This window comes from Ammospiza caudacuta, chromosome 15 (assembly GCF_027887145.1).
Source record: "Ammospiza caudacuta isolate bAmmCau1 chromosome 15, bAmmCau1.pri, whole genome shotgun sequence".
In the NCBI taxonomy this organism is placed as follows: domain Eukaryota; kingdom Metazoa; phylum Chordata; class Aves; order Passeriformes; family Passerellidae; genus Ammospiza; species Ammospiza caudacuta.
In genome coordinates, this window is record NC_080607.1 from 14395087 (window position 1) to 14416197 (window position 21111).

A 21111-nucleotide genomic window follows, 5' to 3' on the forward strand; every position below is an offset into this window, starting at 1 on the left:
TGCTTAAGTGAAGGCAGAGGGGGAGCAGAAAGGAATAAAAATAGTTTGTAGCACCTCGAGTGCCCATGGAGAAGTACAAATCCTTCTGAGGGTGCTGTTCATGAGCTCTGTGTTCTGTGCTCAGCTGAGCACACTCAGCAGTGAGCAGGGCTGGGGACACCATCTCAACAAAAGCTCCAAACCCTCCACGTCCCTTTTTGTTAAGGACAGCAGAGCAGAAACAATTCCTGACACAGCGTCGCTTCTGGAGGGAAGAGAGAGCTACAGTGCAGGTCAGAACCTGCAGCCTCAGGGCAGATTCAGGGCAAACAGGACTCCTTACCCTGCTCTATTCTGGCTCTCAAGGATGCTCTCAGCCGTGGCTGACAGCAGCAGCCCCATTTCCCGTGAAGACACAACACACAGGGATCCAACTCCATTTAATGAGCTTTGCAACCCACTTGGACACAAGGTGGTTTGAAATAAGTTGAACAACACTCAGCTAGTCAAGGATTTTTTAAAGTAATGCCTTTAAGCTTATACTCAAGCATACAAAGCATAAATTTTACAAATTAAAAACAATAAAATCACCCTGGAATAATGTAGTGGCTTTTCCTGTATTTACAAGGAGTAGGAAGGAAGCAGAATTATTTTCAATTTTTCTTTTAATGTGGGTGAAAGAAGCTGAAAGTGTTTTAATGAAATAATCTTAAAGAGAGAGATGTACTTCATCTGGCTTAAAGGTGTATGTTTGCCTCTTCAAAAGTCTTGAGAGGAAATGTTTTACTCGAAATTCTGCTGTTAAGTTTCTGTGCAGCAGCCTCTGCTTTTCCAACCATATAAAATTAAACAGTTCAGTAAGTATTTCTCAAAGTATCACCACAACTTCATATTCAGGAAAGTCTGTGAACCCCCACCCTTCCAAAATCCCTCCTTTGTACAACAGAAGCAGCCACAGCTCAGCTTAGATTTGACAGGCAGAAACAAAACATGGGAACAGCAAAGACAGTTACAGGGAGGTGATGGCTTTGGGAAAAGGAGGGAGATTTGGAGCCTAATCAAACACACTTGCTATGCAGCCTTTCTGCAGAGGTGTAAGACAGGATATTTTTTACAATCCAGCTTCTCCACATCCATAGCATGAATGAAAATATCTTATTTGCTTTCACCAAAGGCAAGGCTGGGGGAGGAAAAGTGCACCACCTCTAAAGACCAGATCTGTCTGCCAACGTTGGGTTTGGAACAAATCTTACAAAAGTTATTTTCATATTGTTCTAAATTCAGTGGAACAAAATATGTATTTTTACACTAAAGCAAACTGATCAAAGTGGCATTTAATAGTATTTGTTAAAGTGGTTATCTAACAAAAATGGGTTAACAAAAGCCCATTCATTAGTAGTCACCAAATAAGACACTTCTCATGCATATGACAAAAATTCATTTGTGTACTGAGACATCTGTTTACTGTGTACAATATTTCCATAAATTATAATATGTTTCACAGCCCCTACCATTCAAGAATATTTCAAACAGATTATATATTATATTTGTATATGCAAACTATTTTATATACACTAATATAAAGATCCTTAGAAGTACCAATATCACTACCTTTATGCTTTCTCTAAAATGCATAGCTTTCGAGTATCTTCTTGCAGTTACCAAAAACTTTACAGATTAAAGCTGCTTATCAATGTGGCATGTTCATAAAAACAAAGTGAAATAGTTCTAGACTAATTTTATATTAACCCCCTTAAAAACGTGTTTATTTTTTTAATGGAAAAAAACAACAAGCTCGTGGAAATTCAAGTAATCTATGCTCAATCATTGCCCAAATACTCTATGGAATTAAGGTAGCATTCTAGGAGGACAGTGAACTTCTCACCCAGGGCTGTAATACTGCATTTCTCATGGAGAAAAATGCTCATCATGCCACAAAACCGCACCACTTTCCACTTCACCAGGGAGAAGCTGTACAGGAGATTCAACAACACAAGTGTCAGAACAGAGAGGAAAAGCTGATCAGTTCTACATGAAGAAATTAGAGCTATTCCAGTTTTGTTTCTGCAGTTTGTTATTAAACAAAGTTACATTAACCATACAGTTTCTCACAAACTAAAAGTTATACATGGTTTTCAGACATCAACCGACTTCAAAAAGAAAAAAAAAAAAAAATTAAAAAAACCCCAAAACAACCAAACCCACAACTGTTAAAAGTTTGGTGTCAGAATAACCAGCCTGGGTGAAGGAAAGCCAAACTGCTGCTGTAGCTGGGGGGCTACTGATAGCTTGTTTGTTATATATAAACGTGAAGACCTCCCTACCACAAATGCCTCAAAGTGGAGAACAGAACCATCAGTAAGAAATGGGAACAAATGATTTTGTTACATCCATCATCTTGCTTAACCTTGGTGCTCTGCATCTCTCACAGCTGTTTAACAAACAATGGCCTTCCCCCCCCAAAATAGCTACACAAGTAAACAGTGTTCACAGTAATGCAATCAGTAACAGGTTTTGTTAGTTCCCCTAAGCCAGGTGTATCTGCAAAGCTTTATACAGTTTAATGCATTAAGTATTCCAGTAAAATTAAGTGAAAACTAAGTTTCATTCTACAGGGTAATACCTACCATACAAGACTAGATTATGTACAGTATGGGACTGGTGTGACAACTGCCAGTGTCTCATGATGTTAAACTGTTTCACTCATCAGCTTGCTCTGTGCTTGGCAAAACTTGATCTATAGACCTAAAAATCTAGAGATAGATTTGGCAAGATTAGTGCTTCCTACCACTGGGTATACACCAGTGTGCAGTGCTGCAATCACTCGACCAGAACATCCCATACCCAGAAGATTACATTTTGTTGACTTGAAAGTCTGGACTTCACATTAAAACTATAGTTCTAACTGGAGTGAGGACAGTCAGTAAACAAATACAGATGAGGATGAACTGCATCTCTTCAGAAAGGTATGGAAGAAGTGACAAAATGCAAATTTCTGGTTTTAGACAGCCCTGCTTTGCTTAGCTCAAGGCATAAAAACAGCCCAAGTAGCTCTAAAACTACAATTCTTATTCAGCAAGCATGAAGGCAGATCCTGCACAAGATGATGCATCAGAGGCTTCAACAAGCATCTCTCCCCACCCCTTGATTTCCTAACATGAATCTTTCAGCTTACAGACATCCAGTGGCCTTCAAAGCTGTAGCAGCCACCTGGAATTGCTGCAGTTTTAACATAGTGGGGAAAAGGCCCCTGTTAAAAAAACCCTCAAATGCCTCTGGGGCCATTTTGGTCATTTGTGAATATTAAGGAAAAACCTATTTCCATCAATACTCCTCCTGAAAAGATGGGTCACTGATCCATTATGAACATAGCTCTCACCATATAAAGCACCAAGAAGTCAGAAACAAGGAAGAAAAAAAAACCAAAACAAAAGTCCTTAAATTATGATTTACAAGTTTGTACACTATTTCCTAAGCAAAAAGTTGACCTTACTGCAAAGTTTATAGATGAAAACTTGACCAGTTACTTTTAAGGGGAATGTATATCTGGCTATAACTTAAAGGTAGAAAATATTCACTGTTCTATATACACATTTCAAACAGGAGACAGTTAAACTGAACAGTTGCCAATATAACTCCATATTAACTCACTGGCCACTAAACTAGGCATCAGCAGCCAATTAGAAAGCTTGAGTTCTGTACTTTTAAAAATGCTATTTTTCCTGTCCTGTTTAATTGTTTTTTTTAAAAATGTATTATAGTGCATAGCCTAAGTCAGACTTCCAAAGAGATACAGCGCCTTTCAATGCAGTTTTTGCAGCATTTAAAAGGGACTTTTCTCCCTTCAAATTAGATGTTCATTGAAAAATCTGAATTGAGTGCTGTACTGTAGTAAAAATATTTCAGTCACAGACTGATATAAATGTATACTGTGCAGTACTAAGATTTTTTGATGTCCATCTGCACACATTTTACTTGGGCTCTTCGATCGTCCCCTTGCTGAGGTCTGTCATTTTGGGGTATTTCACTTTCTTCTGGTCCAGCTCATTCTGAGCCCACAGTAGTAGTTTCAGTAATTTTGCCAACTTGGGTGTTGATTCACGATTTTCATAGTCTAGAACAGCTTGATTAACCTCACTCCACACCTGGAAAAGAAAAACCGGAGTTCAGTGACAGTTTTCATATAATTAACACTGCTAAAGTCATGCAGACACTGGGAAGAGCACACCTAGCATGCTAATTCCTCAGAAATGGCCAGAACAAAGCTCCACCAACTAGAAGCCTGGAGAAAGGAAGGAAGAGAGCCAAGCAGTTGAATACATTTGGAATATATTAACACCATTTTTTAAATCTTGCTCAATAAACACTTCTGTTCTTTTGCATATCACTATATAAGTTTTCTCGGAGCATTTCAAAAATATTTAGATTTTATTTTCATAACATCCATATAAAAGACATCAGTTCCCTTTGAGAAAGGACTACCTTCTGTCGCTGCATCATGTTCAGCAAGTCTCCAAATGGTGATTCCTCGGGATTATCAAAGGCAAGCAGAGCCAGCGTGCGCTCCATTTCTGTCAGGCATTCCCTGCTCTCCTCCCCTTGTTCTGCTAATTGGGTCTGAGCAAATTCCAGAGCTGCCTCTGTCTCACGCTGCCGGATCAGCTCAATCAAGTGCTGTTGCTACACACGAAAGAAACAGCAATATTAGCTCAACAAATTAACAAATCTCCACTACTGCAAGGCTGGAAGATTCAGACACTGGTGTGTAATTTGAGACAAATGCTAATCTGTAATTTGACAGTTTGAGGTCAATTCTTCTCAATGTGTGAGACAAGGAGCAGCAAGTTGGCTGCAAAATCTACTGGAAAAGGGAACTTGGTGCTTTTGAGTAAGAGGGTTTGAGAAGATGGGTTACTAAAGGAATTCAGGCCAACAGTGACTGGAAGCTGGTAAGTCACAAGTCACTGGTGCTGTTACAAGTTTTCATGTTAATAACTGTATATGGTGGCTCCTGCACCATGCCACAAAGTTTCCCATTGCTACCAAAAAATGACAAGAACACCCACAGTTGCATCCATGTTCAGTCACAAACCTCCCAACACAACCTTAATTTCCTCACTACTTTTCCCATTCTCTCAGCAAACTCTAAGACAAAGATAAAAGTCTGTCACCTGTCCTCACCTGCAAATGAAAGTAGAGATATCTGTTGGTATCCAGCAGCTCTGGATGGAGGCTGTTTATCAATGCAATGGCTTCCTGGATCTGCCCTTTCAAGATCATCTCACGGATTTTTATTCTTTCATCCAGGGTCTCTAAATCCACACTGGGTTCAATTCCAGACTCCATCCGAAATTTCTCTGCTGCTTCTTTAAAGCCCTCTGAAATAGGAACATTTTACCCATAGAATGTATTGCATGAAACACTTCAGAAGAAAACATATCAGCTTAATTTGAGAGTTGCTTGTGCAATTTGGGGGTTTAATGATTAACCCAAAATTGTGAAAAATTCTCCTCTATATAAGAAGTCATTTATCCAAGAGGCATTTTATTATAAATGCTTAATTCATTCTGAACTCATGTTTGCTCACTCTCCAGGGAAGGAACTTGTAGTCCAATACCTCTTAACATGAAAGCCTGTTTTATACTTAAATAAAGCACTGTGCTTATTGCAAAATGAGATTGTGAAAGTCACATTTTCAAGTGGGTGGTTTTGCTTTGCCCTCCAGCCCCAGATCTGTTTACACAGATCCAGCAGTTTTTCTAAGATAGACAAGAAGATATAATTTTGCTTTCTCGTGTAGTATTTAAGGTTATAACAGCTCTTTTAAACCTCAGGTCTTGAGTTCACAGACACAAAATTGATTTACACCACCCACTGAGATGCTCTTCCTTCAACCCAGAGGCTTCCCTACACTCAGTGTAAACAGGGGTGTAGATGGATACAAACGCCTCCGCCCTAGCACAGCTTCCTGGGATGGCATGCACCTAATTACTACCAACAATTCCCCAGGGGTTTGGCCTGTTCCAAGTATAAAGCCAGGGTGTGTGCTGAAGGGGTTAATATTCTGGTCTCAAATTATTTTGACAACAGTGCCCTCTCAGAGTTTATCTTTCTGCCCAGTTAAAAACTTGCTTCTGATAGCTGTTCTTGCAGCTTTCAGACTGTTATTTAACAACAGCAACTTATCTTGAGCTGTTTCAATGGCACAAAAAAGGATATCACGGAGAAGCAGGTCATGTTTACAGCATTGCAGAAAACACTTTGTTTTCTCTATCATTTAGCAGAAGAGTTCAGGCTCATAAATGTCATCTGTATTCCATGAGAACTGCTCAGTCTCTGATTCTTTGTCAGTCTGCAGCTAAGAGAACACCAGAGCAGTTGGGCTTTGCTAAGAGAAGCCAACAGCAATGACTAAGTTCTCACAGCCCTTAATTCCACTCCATCCAGGTCCATATTCTACCCCAAACTGATAAAGTATGTGACACACATGAAGAGCCTGCAGGTGTTTTTACCTGTGACAAGGTAGTTCATGATAAGGCGGTTCATGTCTGCTCTCTGGATATGTAAGTTATTAAGCTTTTCCATCCATTCATCTTTCGTGATTTCATCAGGTTTTTCTGCATAACTCATCCTGGACTCCAACTACAAAAGAAAAGCATCTCATTGAACATGATTCAAAAAGAAATAAGTTTAATCTATGTAAGAATTGTGTTACTGCCATCTTTAGAGCTTTCTATAAGTTTTTTTAAATAAATAATTCAAAATTGACCCTTTTATCTTAAACCAGAGTTTTGCATTTTTTCCTCCTCATTCCTGCACTTTCCTGTATCTATTTACCAGGCCCCCCTAAAGCTGCTTTCAGAAATCTCAGAATAAAAAATTCAAATACCATCTTCTTCTACTTACTCTTAAGTCCACTCCATAAAAATCTTGTATAGAATTTACACAGGACATGCAGCATCACAGTGTGAAACCAGCAAATCAGAGTCTGACATCCAGCCAGAAAGACTATGACAAACACTTCTAGCAATGCCTACGTAAACAATATCTGCTTTAAATCTTCACCAAAACTTCGGACAGCTCCCTATATCGCACAGCTACAAAACTGTCAATGATGAATTATCCAGTGTACAACTCAAAGCTTTACACTAGCTCAGCTTCGCTGCCCCGAAAGTTCTCCTGTCAGCGCTACCAAAACGTTATCTCCACTATTTTTCTAGACGATATTTCTGTTCGGATTGGCAGGCACAGCATTTTACCAAAGCCGCGTTTATAATTTCTACCTCCAAGTCCCGACCACGGGGGCAGCGAAAGGGGAGGACAGGCGGCCACAACAACAGCAACAGGCACCGCCAGCCGGGTCAGACAATACGAGCGGCAGCGCGGCTCCTCACCGCGAGCCGCTTCCAACAGGTTCTCCCTTCGCTAACCCGCGCCCGGCCCGGCAACTCCGACAGCGGCAGCACGACCCGCCGGGCCCCGATCGCTCCCGGCCCCGCGTTCCGCAGCCGCGCTGGGGGAACGGGGCTCCCGCCGCCCCGCGCTGGTGCAGCCGCCCTGCCCGGCTCGCCGCGGATCCGGCTTCCCCCGCCGCCCCGGCCCGGCCCGGCCTGCGCGGGCCACAGGGGCGCTGGGCCACGGGAGCGCTGGGCCCCGCTCGCCACAGGCCCGGCGCCTCCGCTGCAGCCGCAGCGGGCGAGCGGCGGCCGGGCCGGCGGGTCCCACTCAGGGTGAGGGCCCCGCTCCCGCCGTGCCCCGAGGCCGGCGCGGCCCCCCCGCCGCCATCTTACCGCGCGCGCCCGGGGCCGCTCCGACGCACGAACGCGGGGCCTCCGCCGCCTCCGCCGGGCCGCAGGCGCGCGGGTCTCGCGAGAGCGGCGCTCGCGGCCAATCAGCGCGCGGGGAGCGAGCGAGAACACGCGACGGCCGAGCGGGGCCGGGGCAGCGCGGAGGCGGCGGGGGCGGCCATGGCGGCCGCGGGGCGCTGAGGGACAGCGCCCGCCTTCTCCTCCTCCTGCTGCCCTGCGTGCCCGCTCCGCTCACGGCACTGAGCGCCGGCCCCGCCGCACGCAGCTGAGGCAGAGGCTCATCCGGGCCGTGCTCGGCGCGAGGGGCGCCGGAACCGCCGTGTGAGGCGGCGGCGGCGGCTCGTGCGCGGTCCCAGCGGGGTCGGTGCGAGCTGCGGTTGTGGGGAGCGGCCGCGGGAGCTGCGGCCCCGCCATCTGACAGGGAAACGGGCACGGCACCTTCTGCGGGATCCCTGTGCAGCCCCGCAGCTTCCACTGTGGAGATCGGCTGGGCTGGGAGCTGTCCTGGCTCAGCATTGATGGTTTCTGTCTAAATGCGCAGTGGCTGCTGAGGCGTTGGTGAACCCACGCCCGGGTTTGTGGGTCACTGCAGGTAAAGCAGGAACGCAGTGTTGCCAGAATAGGTTCTTGCACCAGGTGAAAAAGAAGCCAATCCACACACAGAGTCGAGGTATTTGATTTATTTACAGTTCTGCGCAGAAACGGGTGCTGTGTAGCAAATCCACAGAGCCAGCACACCAACTATCAAAATTTCTTACTATTTATACATTTTAGCAAATGAATTAGAGTTCATTGGCTACAAGTTGAATAATCCGCATGCTCAGTCTCGTGTTTTGGATCCGTCAGTGGTCAGGATCTGCCCTTGCCCGCATTACCTTTAACCCAGTTGGAGTTGATTTCAAAACAATTGCTGAATTGGCTTTATTAGTGTCTTCCTTATCTTGGAGTTGTGTCAGATGGCCTTGTGGCCCATGAATTCTGCGTTCTTTGTGTCCACAATCATTGGTACATCCTTCTTAGCAAGCTTTGTTAACTTCCCCAGAACTTCAAAGAACATCCTCCCTTCAGAAAATTTTACATATTTCACATTTTGCAATAAAACCTTGATTTGTACATTTCAAGGGAGAACAAATGTACACTTGTCTGTATGAAATGCTGCAAATTATATTCCTCAGGAAAATGTAATTTCACTCACACAGATGGGGAATATGGACACAGTTGTACACTTTTCACTCTTGATCTGGTAACTGTAATAAAACCCAGGCTCCAAAACTCACTTTCATTACAGTTGTGCTTATGTTGAAACAGAGAAAACCTATGATGTAATAAATAATTTATTAGAGCCATAGAATATGCCACAGTTCTACAAGAATCTTACTGTGATGAGGCAGTAGTAACATGGAAAATTGGATTTTTTGGGGGACAAGATGAAAGAAATTGAGATTAAAACAAATCTATAACTGTAAGTGCAGTTTATAGATTTTTAACATTAATTAGAATTTGTTAAATCCTAATTTCAAAGAGGTGTTTTGATGATTAATATTTGGGGTTAAATGGAGTGAATCTCAAACCAAAGTCACTAATTCCAGGAGAAGTCACAAAAATACTTGTATTGAAGGGAAGGAATTTACCTAGAATTGGAAAGGGGGAAAATTCTGCAAGTTTGTCTCAGCTGGTAAAGAAGGAATTTACTTTATGTGGATGTGATTAACCCTCATTAAAGTATTTCTCTGTGTTCATCCAGCCTTTTTGGAAAATCAAGAATCCTGAAGAAGCCTTACCTTGCCACATGACGTGTCTATTTTGAGATGTGCAGAGCTCTGAGGACAGAGACCTTTTTCCACTAAAAGAAAAAAGGTAAAATTGGAGCACAGCCTAGAGAAATTAGTCTTTTCTGACTTAAATATATTTAATTATCTGTTAAATACAACAAAATCAGCAGAGACTGAGGAGGGAAAAGGACCTGCTTGTTTGCTTTCATCCATGGGTTCTCATCTGCAGTTTCTCCTGGCTGCTGCAATTGGCTCACTCAGAGAATTCAGTGATGGAGAACTGAGGGAAGGAATGAACATAAAATAAGCGTTGTGTTTATATTTAAAGGTTATGCATCTTCAAAGAGTGGTTAAGGGGAGAGTGAGTGAGAAGTGACATCCCAGATCTGGGGACATTGTGCCACACAGCAGTGATGTCACAAGGTTTTGTGGGTCACACGTAAGTAACAACCCCTGTGTGAGACACAACAAATATAAGTGAGGCCAATTTTAGAAACCCAAAGTTCAAAAAAAAACACAAACAAACCTTAATTAGGGAAACCCAAGGCATAAATAAGATGGGTCAGCAGCAGAGGAAAGTTAATGCACTGACCACCCACTTTTGGAAGGAAGTGGAAAAAAGTTTTAAGGAGAGTTAGTGCTGAGGGATTTGTAGTATCTCAGCATAAGCTTCTCTGGTGTCTTAGGAGGAGAGACAGCTAAAGTGCTTATTAGACTGTTTTAGAAGCTGACTGATGGTTATTAATCCCTTCTAGGATTTCCTAGCAGAGTTTTCATTTCAAACCAGTCACAAATTACCAGCATGTTACAGGAGAGAAGGCCTAAAGTGAAAAAAAAGTCACATTATAACCAAAAAATGCTCCTCCTGCTTTGCTGCCAGAATGATGTAGATTCAGACCAGTAACCCAGGAGTAAATTTCCTAAATTAAAAGAAATTAGGCTGTAAAAGGAAAAGAATTAGGAAGACAACAAGGCAGGGAAAGAACTGAGGTGACACATGTTTAGGCAGCAAAGGTAGATCCTGACTGGCTTTAGCACAAAGGTGTAGAGGTTCTGTGGTTGGAAGTGTACTGTGCTCAGGTGGCACTCACTGGGTGCTCAGATTGCATCACCACTACTTAAAGTGGTGTAAGCCTCTTACTAAAGGTGTGTAAGAGGAATTTAATACCTGTTTCACTGCAATTGTTCCTTGTGGCAGGCATCCCCCATTCATTGCTGCTGTGCAGTTCCTTGTTTTGCGTGTTCCCTCTCTGTTGGTGTGTGTAATTCCTGGGTTTGAGCACTCCCTAGATGCTAAATTTATCCATTAAAAGCATGTTCCTAGCTTTTCCCTGAGCATACATCACGCTGCAGATTGATGTACCAAACCCTGAGGTATTTTCCCTCCATGTGATTTCATGTATTGCAGCTCTGTAGCTGCAGAACAAAATCTGAATTCCTGCTTGCCTGTAATTGTGATGGTTTGTACTTTTGCACAGGAATCTGTTGTGGCTTTTTACCTCTTGGTGTTTCTGGGTAAAGTATTAAAACTGCCCAGTTTTACAGCTGCAGAAAGTGGCTGACTATGCTAATAGCAGGTTTTCCAGCATTATCCCGAGCTTTTGCCACCAGAAGTCTTGAATAGACTTACAAAAGATGTAATCAAAACACTTGACAAAATCCTGTAATTCTGTAGAATTATTTCTAGGTAGGTTTTTTTTTTTTCCCCTCATGTTTTCATTCCTTAATCTCAGTAAACACTGTATGTATCTGGAATCCACCTGAAACCTGTGTTATCAATCCATGAGGAAAAATGTGCAGGATCAGGGTAACCAAAGAGCCAAACTCACACCTCCAGCTGTCTAAAGGCTCCTCAGGTGCCCAGGGCAGGAGTCTTTGTGTGGTGTTGGGGGTGTTCTGCACCCCTTGGGATCCCTCAGTGTTTGTCAGGAATGGATGTTTCTGGGTGCCAATGTCCCAAAAAGCAACAGAAGGAATTCCACGTGTAAATAGAAATTAACTCCCTGTAGCTATTTGTAGCAGCTTGGATCCTGCAGTGGTTTTTTAGTAGCTTAATCATTGATCAAGGATGTTTCCTGTGGAGGCTCCATGTGTTCAGAGAACATTCCACTCTCAGCACTCCGAACTCGGAGTCAGAGGAAGGCATTAGAGCAGCTATTTGCCAAACAATGTCAGTAGAACAGAAAAACCAACCAGGTCCCAGAGGAATGCGCACAGGTGGGGAGCACAACTGCTGTGAGCAGGTGGCTGTGCAGCAGCAGCAGCCTGGCTCCGCTGCCCGTCCACCCTGACGAATCGTGGCTAAATTGTAGTAGATATTGTGCCCGGGATCAGCGTGGGGTTGCGAGCAGAGAAACGGGAGCGGGCCTGAGGAGTGCAGAACGGGCACGGGAGGAACGATCGCCATGGCGCTGAGGGCCCCGCGTGAGGCGCGGAGCGGCCGCCATGGCGCTGAGGGGCGGGGCCGCCGCTCTCCCGCCCAGCGCCCTCCGGGTCCTCCGGGAGGCGCGCGCCAAGGGCGGCGCTCTGGCCCCGCCGCCGCCATCTCGGTGTCGATGGTGGCGGGGGCGGGGTGGCCCCGCCCAGCGCTGCCGCGGAGCGAGGAGGAAATGGCGGCGCGGCGCGGCTGAGACCTTTGGCGGCCGCGGCGAGAGCTCCCCTTCTCTGCTCGCGGTGAGTGCGGGAGGCAAGTAGGGGAGTACCGGGGCGGGAGGAGAGTGGGAGCAGGGCCGCCGCTACGGCAGGGGGGTCGCGGGAAAGGCGGCCCGGCCACCTTTGGGCTCGCTATAAAATGGAGGCGGGCGGGCGGCCGGAGTGGCTCGGGTGTGGGGGGGGGTTCCCCGGGGAGCAGCGGGGCGCGGGCACGGCACGGTCTGGCCCGGTCCGGAGGAGGCGGCGGCTCCGTGCGGGGCCCCGGAGGAAGCGTTTGGCTCACGCCGCGGCGGGGCCGGAGCGGAACGGCCGCTCCCCGGGCGGAGCGGGCTGAAGGCGGCTCCTCCATCTTGGGGGGAAGGAGAGGCGAGGAGAGGCCGGGTGTCCTCGGAGCCCGTCGCCGTCATGGCCAAGCTGACACCGGGAACTGCTTCGTGACGGCATCATCGACTGCACCAGCGGCCCCGGGCCCGCGCCGGGGGTGGCTGGGGCGGGGCGGCGCCCTTGGGGACCCCGAAACCCAACCGAGCCCAACCGAAATCGTTCCGGGGCTCCGGCGGGTGGGACTGAAACTTCCCTGCCTCGGAGAGGTGTTGGTTTTCACTGGGCAAAGGAGGGATCTCCTTATTGGTGAGTTAAACACGAGGAGTTGAACTTAATCGTGTTCCACTGACTGTTTTGTAGGGAGAAAAAACCGAATATTTAGACAGTAGGAATTGTAGGTCGGTTTCAAATATTTAGTAAATTCCTTGCCAATTCCTTGTCCTTGGCACGAATGTACTTAAATGGTACTAATGTACTTAAATGCTGTCTCTTGGAGGTGGTGATAATTTGGAGTTGGTTTTTTGGCTTGTAAAAAGCATTGTTTGGTGGCAACCAAATTTTGTTTCATACAGTTAAATAATTTATACCTCCAAGCAACAGCTTCTGTTTTAATTGTGGTTGGGAAAATCTTACTATCTGAGCTTGTCCTTTTTAATTTGATAAGAATGCTATAATCTCACCATGTGTTATAAAATGAATGTGTATTATGCTCACCCTGGAGTTTTTATCTCCAATAATTTGAAACAGTGTAACATGCTCTTTTTCTTGCATGGGCTTTCATGGGTTTTCATTCCAGGAACTTCAGGGAGAAAAAAAATCTTGATTCCTTTTATTTCACTCAGAAGAATGTATATAGCATTCCTGAATTCCCTGGATTTTTTTGGTTGGTTATTTTTCCCTGGATAATAGAGTTCACTTTTTTTTCAGAAATAACTCTTTTGAGTACCAAGTAATCAAAGTCTCGATTAATTAAATCTTTTGGCAAGTAATATTAAACTACGTTTTGTCTCATTTTATGATAACTTTTTCCACTGTTTGTTTTTTTGTGTATTTTTCCTCAGTTTTAAAGGGTAATTCAAATTACTTTAGCTTTAACAATTACTTATAGCTTTAGTCTTGGTGCTACTTCTACAAACAAAATTTGCTAGCTGTTTAAGCAATTTAATTGCAGGTCAGTGAAAAATGATGTGTAGTTACTGTCCAAGTGTACCATGTACTGTGTTAATTGTAGTAGATATTCTAGGTTGTGCTCCACTTTTATGTGTGCCAGCCACTTGTTATCATTCCTTGACATTTAGAACTTTCTATAGGAATAAATATAGAAATAAGCTTAAAATAGCTCTTCAGTTAGGCCTTAATTTTTTCTCCCTTGACAGTTCCAGAAATGTGTCACACATGAAGGTGTTTTAATGCACTGGGGTGAAACACTAATGGCCCATGTTGGCCTTCAGCCTCCATTGATTAGAAAATCAAATAATTGGTGTTTTAAAGACCAGCGTTTAAATAAATTTTTACAAAGTTTTTGGGTTGTTTCTTTAAGGGGTATTTTCTGTTGGAATGCAAATGAAGGTTTTGCTGTGTTGCAAAAATAGCTGCAGTTTTTAAAACTGTTGAAATATAAAATAATAATATAAACTAATATATATTCACACATGATTCAGAGGGTGTTTGCATATAACTAAAAGATGGATTTTGAATTAAAAAAGCAAATAACACCAAAACCTCAGAAAAAACCTCCCCAAAGCAATGCAAATAGAATCAAATCTAGGTTAGTAGATAAAATTGAATAAATATTTTTTCAGTGTCTAGTGGACTCTCAAAAGCCAGTGTTTGTTCTGCTTAATCCAGCTTTACTACGAAGATTTTTCTGGCAGTTGATCACGTTATTTCTTTCTGGTTTAAGATAGTAATTGTCTTTATAGTTGTAACTTAACCACCGTGGGATTTTAATTCTGTACAGCCTGAAACTTTAATCTGGAGGTATTAGTGGGAAGAGGAAGAGCAAGGATTAAAGGGGTTGGGCTGAGAGTTATAAAACATAACTGATGGAAGCAGGGGCAGGGCTGGGTGAGAGTGGCACTAGATGGCTTCAATTGCCAGAACTCCTGTCTCTCTCTGCACCACTTTTATTCTCCGATTCATTTCTGCCCTTTGTGCCACAAGTAGTAGAGCAGTGGTAGGAGATACAAGGAGGGGATTTTAATACAAGTAAGATTTACCCAATTTATGCAAAGCTGGTTCCTGGTCGTGTGTGCAGTCAGGCCTGAGTTCTCAGTCCCAGTTAATGCTTGGAGGATTCACTGCTGGGAAGTTTTTATCTAAGGCAGTTCTGAAATAAGCTGATATTTGACAGGTGTTACTGACGGTGGTCTGGAGCACTGATAAACTGCGAGGTTAAAAAGCTTAAATTTCCAGTTAGGCAGCTCAGACACACATATTAAATGAGCATTATGCATGTTCTCCCGTTAAATTCTAATCAAAACTGGAAACTCAACTGTGTTTACTGCATCCTTAATAACATAATCAGCGTGCTGTAATTAGTGTTTCACCAAATTTGGAAGAAGTTCATTTCTGTTTATTTAATGAGGCTATTTTGGTGGAATAAGAATAAAAATGATAGCTGGTTTCAGAGGTTATATTTTAACTCACTTTTTACAGACAAAAGAAGGGGAAAAGTTGCATAACCACATAATGTTGTTTTCTACAGCAGCTGTACTGGTAGGATCAGAAATGATAGATTATTTAAAGATAAACAAGCTGTGGGATTGTGAAAAGTTAAAATTTAAGATTCTCTGATTTAGCTGTTGGATTTACAGCTGAATGTTCCTAACGGCCCTGATAAGAATGGATTTCCCTGGTGCCCCGGTGGAGAAATGCCAGAGGGTGTGAATTGCCTTCCCTAAGCAATGTTTCCTGGGCAGTTGCTAAGGAATCCAGTTCAGTTGCAGAAATTGAACATTAGGCAAATATATAGTATGTATTTGCAAAATATTTCCATTCAAGATGATGTAAAGGGATTGCTAAAGATACCCTGACAGTGTTTGTAATTGATACTTCTGTTGACTAAACTTTCAACCATGACTTGTAAAATTGGCTTTTGCTGGAGCCTTTAGAAGGTTTCTTGGTAAGAGATGATCATGCTTGGGCTTTTAATCTAAACATTTGACCACCTAAAATTGTGTTTATTGCTTCTTAATCTGTATAAAAGGGAAAAAAACCAAAACAGTAGATCTCTCTACGCTGCTTTGGTTCTGCTCACAGCTTTCCCTCATGGGCAAAATCTGTTTGTTGCTCATACTGTTCAGACCTTGAACGCAGAAGTAAACCTGACCCAAACCCTCAGATTTTTGGGGGCTAAATTTTCATTGTTAGGGTGACTATGGGATTATCTTACTCAGAAGAATGTGACTAAAGGCTTCAGAAGATGTTGTAGGAGTAGTGAAATGCCAAATGTCAGTCTGTTACTAAGTCAGTATCTGCCCAGGCTTCCCATGGAGCTCTGCCTAGAAAATAAAAATGACATGTATGTAATACTTTACTTCCCTCTTTACATTAATGTTTTCATAAATGCCAGAAGCACTACAGGCAATATGAATTTTGTTTCCCAAACACAGTTATGGGTTTACAGCTTGCAGGGTGTGCACAGTGCAAGTGCCTTGTGTTAGGGGTTACTGGAGTTTGTCGGTGCTGTTGTCACAGTTCTGTCCCCAGCTGCTGACACAGAGCTGATCTCTCCTGCCTACACACCTACCTACATTTGCCAGTGTAACTTCTTCTCCCAAGGAATTTGAGCTTTCCAAGTATTTTTCCCCCCTGAGATGAGCTCTTCCCTGCTTGCAGGGCCCTGTGATAGAGCTGGGTTCTGTGTGCAGCTGCCCTGAGCCCACTGCCCAGGGTGGTGCTCAGTGCCCCACCCTGCAGACACAGGTAAAGGTGCAGTTTTGCAGATCTGATTACAGCAGTGAGAGGCACTCGAGCCAGCCCAGCTCTGGTGATTAGGGGTTGTAGCCCTTAACGTTCCTGACTTGTGCAGTTGTGACAGGCAACATCTGTAGTACAGATAGGATCTGTTACTAAATTAAATCTTCGTGTTTGCCAGATATCTGATGGGCCTGCTGCTAAAGTGCCTTGAGTATTTCTATGAGAAATTGCTGTTCAGCTGAATTTAACTGTGAGAACTTCAATCTGGCTCGAAGAAGCTCTTTTTGCTGCTTGCCCAGAGTAAAGTGCCTGTAAGGCCTGGTGCCATTGTCATTCTGTGCATGACCTGCCCAGCAGTCCATCCCTTCTTCCCTTGACTGCTCAGGTCCTGTGTGCTGCAATCTCAAGTAAGAGGATTTTAACCTGAAAGACATCAAAATAAACCTCAGTGTGTGTGTGTGTTTTGCTTGGCACAAACCAGGTTGCTGCTCTGGGGTTTTGCTTGCTGCAGTTCTGTTGTACTGTGGAGTCCCTCGTTGTCTTTGCTCCCTGTCTGCTGCTGTGCCCACTGTGTGTGTGCTGCTAATCTGATAATCTGCTCTGCACACACTGAAATTCCTCACTTCCAGGAGCTCCCACATCCCCTACAAACGTGCAGGACTGCTGTCCTGTGAGCACAGGTTTCCATCCTGTGAGGCTTGTGTAAGGTAAGTGAGCAGCCTGACAGAAACCATGGAAAGCCTGAAGGTATTCAGTTTCAGACCCAGCAGAGAGGGTTTATAATGTGTGACTAAAGACATTTTAATATGGAAAGGTTAATGTCTTTATTATTTCAAGTACAAAGACCAAATGAGTGTATCTTGTTATTAAGGGAAGCCATTTCTTCTTGGAATTAATCAATTTCCTTGTATTTTAAAGCTGTTAATTGGTTTGCTCTAAAGTTTATTTTAAAGTTAAACTCTTCATTATTTTCTGTTTTGGAAAGTATTGATCTTGTGAAATTTATAAATGTATTAAGTCTCATTTTTCATAATAGAAAAATCTAGAAGGTGATTGAAAACTTGTTTCTGCATCTTTGAAAATTTCAAAAAAGAAGTTAATGTTTGTTTATCTTTTAAATCTCATTAGTTGATTGTCAGCAGCACTGTGCGTTGGTACGTGGTGTCATGTGAATGTGCACTTAACAGGCTTCCCTGTACCAAGGCAGGATGAGCGTTCATACCATGAATGTTTGAAAGAATTTTTCAGCACCAAACATAAAAAGGCAGAAAGTCTGCAGTCCACAGAGCTCCACTGAAATGTCCTAGAACCTCTGTGTAATGGGAGGTGAGGGCACAAGCAGCAGGTCTGAGTAGACTCAGGTATGGTGTGAGACATCTGTAGGTGTCCATGGTGCCATCCCTGACAAATTATTACCCTGCCATGCTCTGTGCATCAGAGATTGAGATACTGTCCTGATACTAAAAGCCTCCTTAAAACTAGATCTTGGTGATATTTTGTTTTAATTTGGCTGTAAAAAGCTGCTCCTATTGGCCTGGAATAATTACTGCTTCCTGTGGTGTTTAAGAAGAGCCCAGGTTTCTCAAATTAGGCTGGGTTCTTCCTGAGGAGCATGGCTGTTACTGCTCAGTCTACATCTTGCAAATGTAAAAGCTTGTTAAATTTTTTAAATGGAGTAATACATTGATTCTAGAATAGGAAAAAATGAACTGCCACTTTTAAGTTGTTAGCATTGTAGGTAGAGGTGGCTTAGTTTGTAATCTAGGAATTCATTTAGTGTGTTTAATGATAGCCAGCAAAGCACTTAGAGATAAGTGTTACAGGGTTTGTAGTGTTCTTTCTCTTTTGTTTTATTCTCTTAGGTCTAACTATAAGCATTGAAATGCTGTCATTTTATACAGACTTGATTTTTAACATGATATTTCAAATGTAAACTTCTGGCATAAAATTGTTGTGTTTGCCAGGAATGTCTGGACTTTTGACCTTGAGCTGCAGCTTGGCTATAGCAGTCAAGCAGTGCTATAGTAACTTATTTGGAGTGCAGGGGAGGAGTTAGGGCCGCAGTTTTCCTGTCTCACAATATCCAGACTTAAGCCTTAGGGCTGTCACCTCTCATTCTTCAGCTCCCAGTGCCTCTCTTTGTCACAAGCTCCATCTCACAACTGTTTATAGAAGTTTCCCTTCCTTCACAAGACACTTTAATTAGCAAGCTGTGGATATGTTTTACATGAAAATATAAGACAAGCTATACTGTGGCATCTGATTTTCTGTTGCTTTCCATGCTAGTAAAGTCTCTGTCCTTGCTTCTTTCATGGCTGAGCAGGTGGAGGGGGCATCTCCAGAGCCAGGGCAGAACCTGTCCCTGCTGTTCTTGGGGGTCACTGAGTTGCACTTTTGTCCCTGCTCTCACTGGAGCTGCTTGTTCCTGTACAGAGTAGGTGATGCCCAACTGGCATCCATAGGGCTCTTTTGTAGTGCTTGGTGATGCAAGGGATTCATTTTGCTGCTGCTTAGCAGAAAGTGCAGATTTCCCAGCTGTCATCTTTGCCAAAAAGGGATGGAGGATAATTTTCAATGGGATCAGTCTTCCAAGTAGGAGTGCATCAGCTGAGCCATGCCAAAATTTATTTGCATCAGAAATTAAATCCTCATGAGTTCTCACACTGTTTTGGTTTTGCTCATGTGATTATATTTGCTGATTAGGACGTTTTAGCACTTGAAAGAGGTTATCATAGGCCAAGCTCAGTAAGTCTTTCACAGAAGATAGTGGAAATTGTTACATCATTCTGAAAAGGATGTTTTCTGCCCTGTTTGTAACATCTTGTGGTTTATTTGATATTTAAGAAACCTGACTGGGATATCATTGTTTCAGCCAAGTGCTTTGCATATGAAGCAAATTCTGAGGAAACCTGTAGAAAAATACATCTAAAAATCAGATATAAGCCATTCTAACTAAAGCTCATATCTTATATACTGGGACAGACTGGATTTCTGTTGGGACATGGACATGAAGTTGGTCACTGGTGAATGATACCTGCTTTGAAAACCTACCTGGTGTAAAATCATGCTTTGAATTTCTTTGCAAAGATGCAAAGAGTGTCTTCTCACCAACCCTCATGTTCAGAACCTTATACTGGCCATTGTAATTGTTGAGATTTCCATCCTGTTCTTGGGGCATGGCCATTGCATTTCCTTAATGTATCTAAAACTATAACTGGAGTTTCAGTCTTAAGCCTTTAAAAATCTAAAAGATGTAAATGTCTATCACAAGTCTTAAGTAGGAGCAAATCTTCCTTTCAAGGATATTTGTGTAGGAGTGAGTACTTTGTGATCTTTCAAAATCACAGACATTGCTGTAGAGTTCTCAAGGCAGTAGCAGATAAGAGAATGAGCAGGTGTCAGGTATTAATTGTTTGGACTAAAGTATTTGTGCAAGCTGCCGGTGTAATCCCTAATGAGGCGCCAGCTTTGGTGCAGATTACAGCAAATTGGCTGAGTGTTGAAGGGTGCTGACATCCAAGATCAGGGAATAAAATGTGGCATATTTTGCTATCTATATGTGAGAATGAGGGAATAAAGATCACTGGTCTTTCATGCATATTCCTCTAACACTGAATAAAATCCCCACTAAGCTGAATCTGAAGAATTTGTCCTCACTATGGACAGACTTTTTTTGTATGTAAATCCTCAGATAAACAAGAAATAAAGTTACTTTTTTGGACGATAGGCTTAGTTCTGTTAAAGGTTTTATTACTAGGCTTCCTTTCAAGATAATTTTTTAGAGTGAAGTCTTCCCAGTTACCTGAAGCACGGAGTTCTTAATGCAGTTAAAATAATCAGCTCCAGTAAAGACAAAACCTTTATGCACTCAGAGGACCCATTGAGCTCTTATCTCTTCCTCAGGGAAATGAGAAAAAATAAAAGTGGAAATTCCCATCTGAATGCATATTTGTTATAATTTATTGAATCATTCTTTATCTAGAAAAACAAATACAAAAAGATGGGCAAGTGTTGATGTTCTTGAACAACTTTGCTCTGTCACCTGGGATGAAGATGTTATCTTGGGCATCCTAAAAAGGGTTTAATGAAGTCAGCAGATCCAGGTGTCCTCAGCCCATCCTGCCATGAATATCTCAGCCATGTGTTACTGGCAGAGATAATCTCTCCTTTTCCACCTGTGATTGCTGCGAGCTGGCTCACAATGGAAGGCGGTAGATAAGAGAGCTTTCGGTGAGGTTTTGTCTGAATGTGAAAGGGAGATTACAAGCGGGATGTTGATGAGTGAAGGTTTCTTGGAAATTATATTCTTAGTGTCTGTTGCGAGGTGTTGCAGTAGCAGGATTTGAAATTTGGGACTCTTCTCGGTCTCTGATTAATTTGGCTGCTGAGTCTGCTCTGCAATGTCTTCAGTCTGTTTATTGAAAACCACAAGGGTTTGCAGTGGTTGGAGAATCCACAGCTACTGAATGTGAGTGCTGGCCTCTGCACTTGCAGTGTGGCAGCCCTGTGATTTCGGGTTTGTTACTGCTTGAGAATAGTTGACCAAATTGAAACTAAAAGCTTGTGACAGTGAGGAAGAAACTAAATAAATGTTTCCTTGACTGCACCTTCTTTCTTGAGATACTGTGCATCAGCTTTATGCTCCACTTCCATTT

The 21111-nt window shown here is 43.1% G+C and overlaps 3 protein-coding genes across 5 annotated transcripts in view; 2 read left to right on the forward strand and 1 right to left on the reverse strand.

Moving 5' to 3' along the window:
• Positions 1-402: 402 nt before the first annotated feature.
• Positions 403-7823, reverse strand: GID8 (GID complex subunit 8 homolog). Of its 3 annotated transcripts, none has more exons than XM_058814716.1 (5): positions 7770-7823; positions 6492-6621; positions 5161-5357; positions 4462-4659; positions 403-4124 (listed from the first exon to the last, which is right to left on the reverse strand). In XM_058814716.1, exons 2-5 carry the CDS (start codon positions 6607-6609, stop codon positions 3951-3953), a joined length of 687 nt encoding a protein of 228 aa, XP_058670699.1. In that variant the 5' UTR covers positions 6610-6621; positions 7770-7823; the 3' UTR covers positions 403-3950. The 3 variants fall into 3 exon arrangements, with proteins under 3 accessions (XP_058670699.1, XP_058670701.1, XP_058670700.1); XM_058814718.1 differs by lacking the exon at positions 7770-7823 and adding an exon at positions 7374-7555; XM_058814717.1 differs by lacking the exon at positions 7770-7823 and adding an exon at positions 7263-7485.
• On the forward strand, positions 6649-7967 carry LOC131564219 (basic proline-rich protein-like). The gene is made up of 2 exons (XM_058814556.1): positions 6649-6678; positions 7200-7967. Exons 1-2 carry the CDS (start codon positions 6649-6651, stop codon positions 7965-7967), a joined length of 798 nt encoding a protein of 265 aa, XP_058670539.1.
• A 4198-nt stretch (positions 7968-12165) lies between these two features.
• DIDO1 (death inducer-obliterator 1) overlaps positions 12166-21111 on the forward strand; it is a 47184-nt gene continuing 38238 nt past the window's right edge. Inside the window, exon 1 of the mRNA XM_058814445.1 lies at positions 12166-12232. The gene's annotated coding sequence lies outside the window, so the exon portion shown is untranslated. The remainder of the gene's footprint in view (positions 12233-21111) is intronic.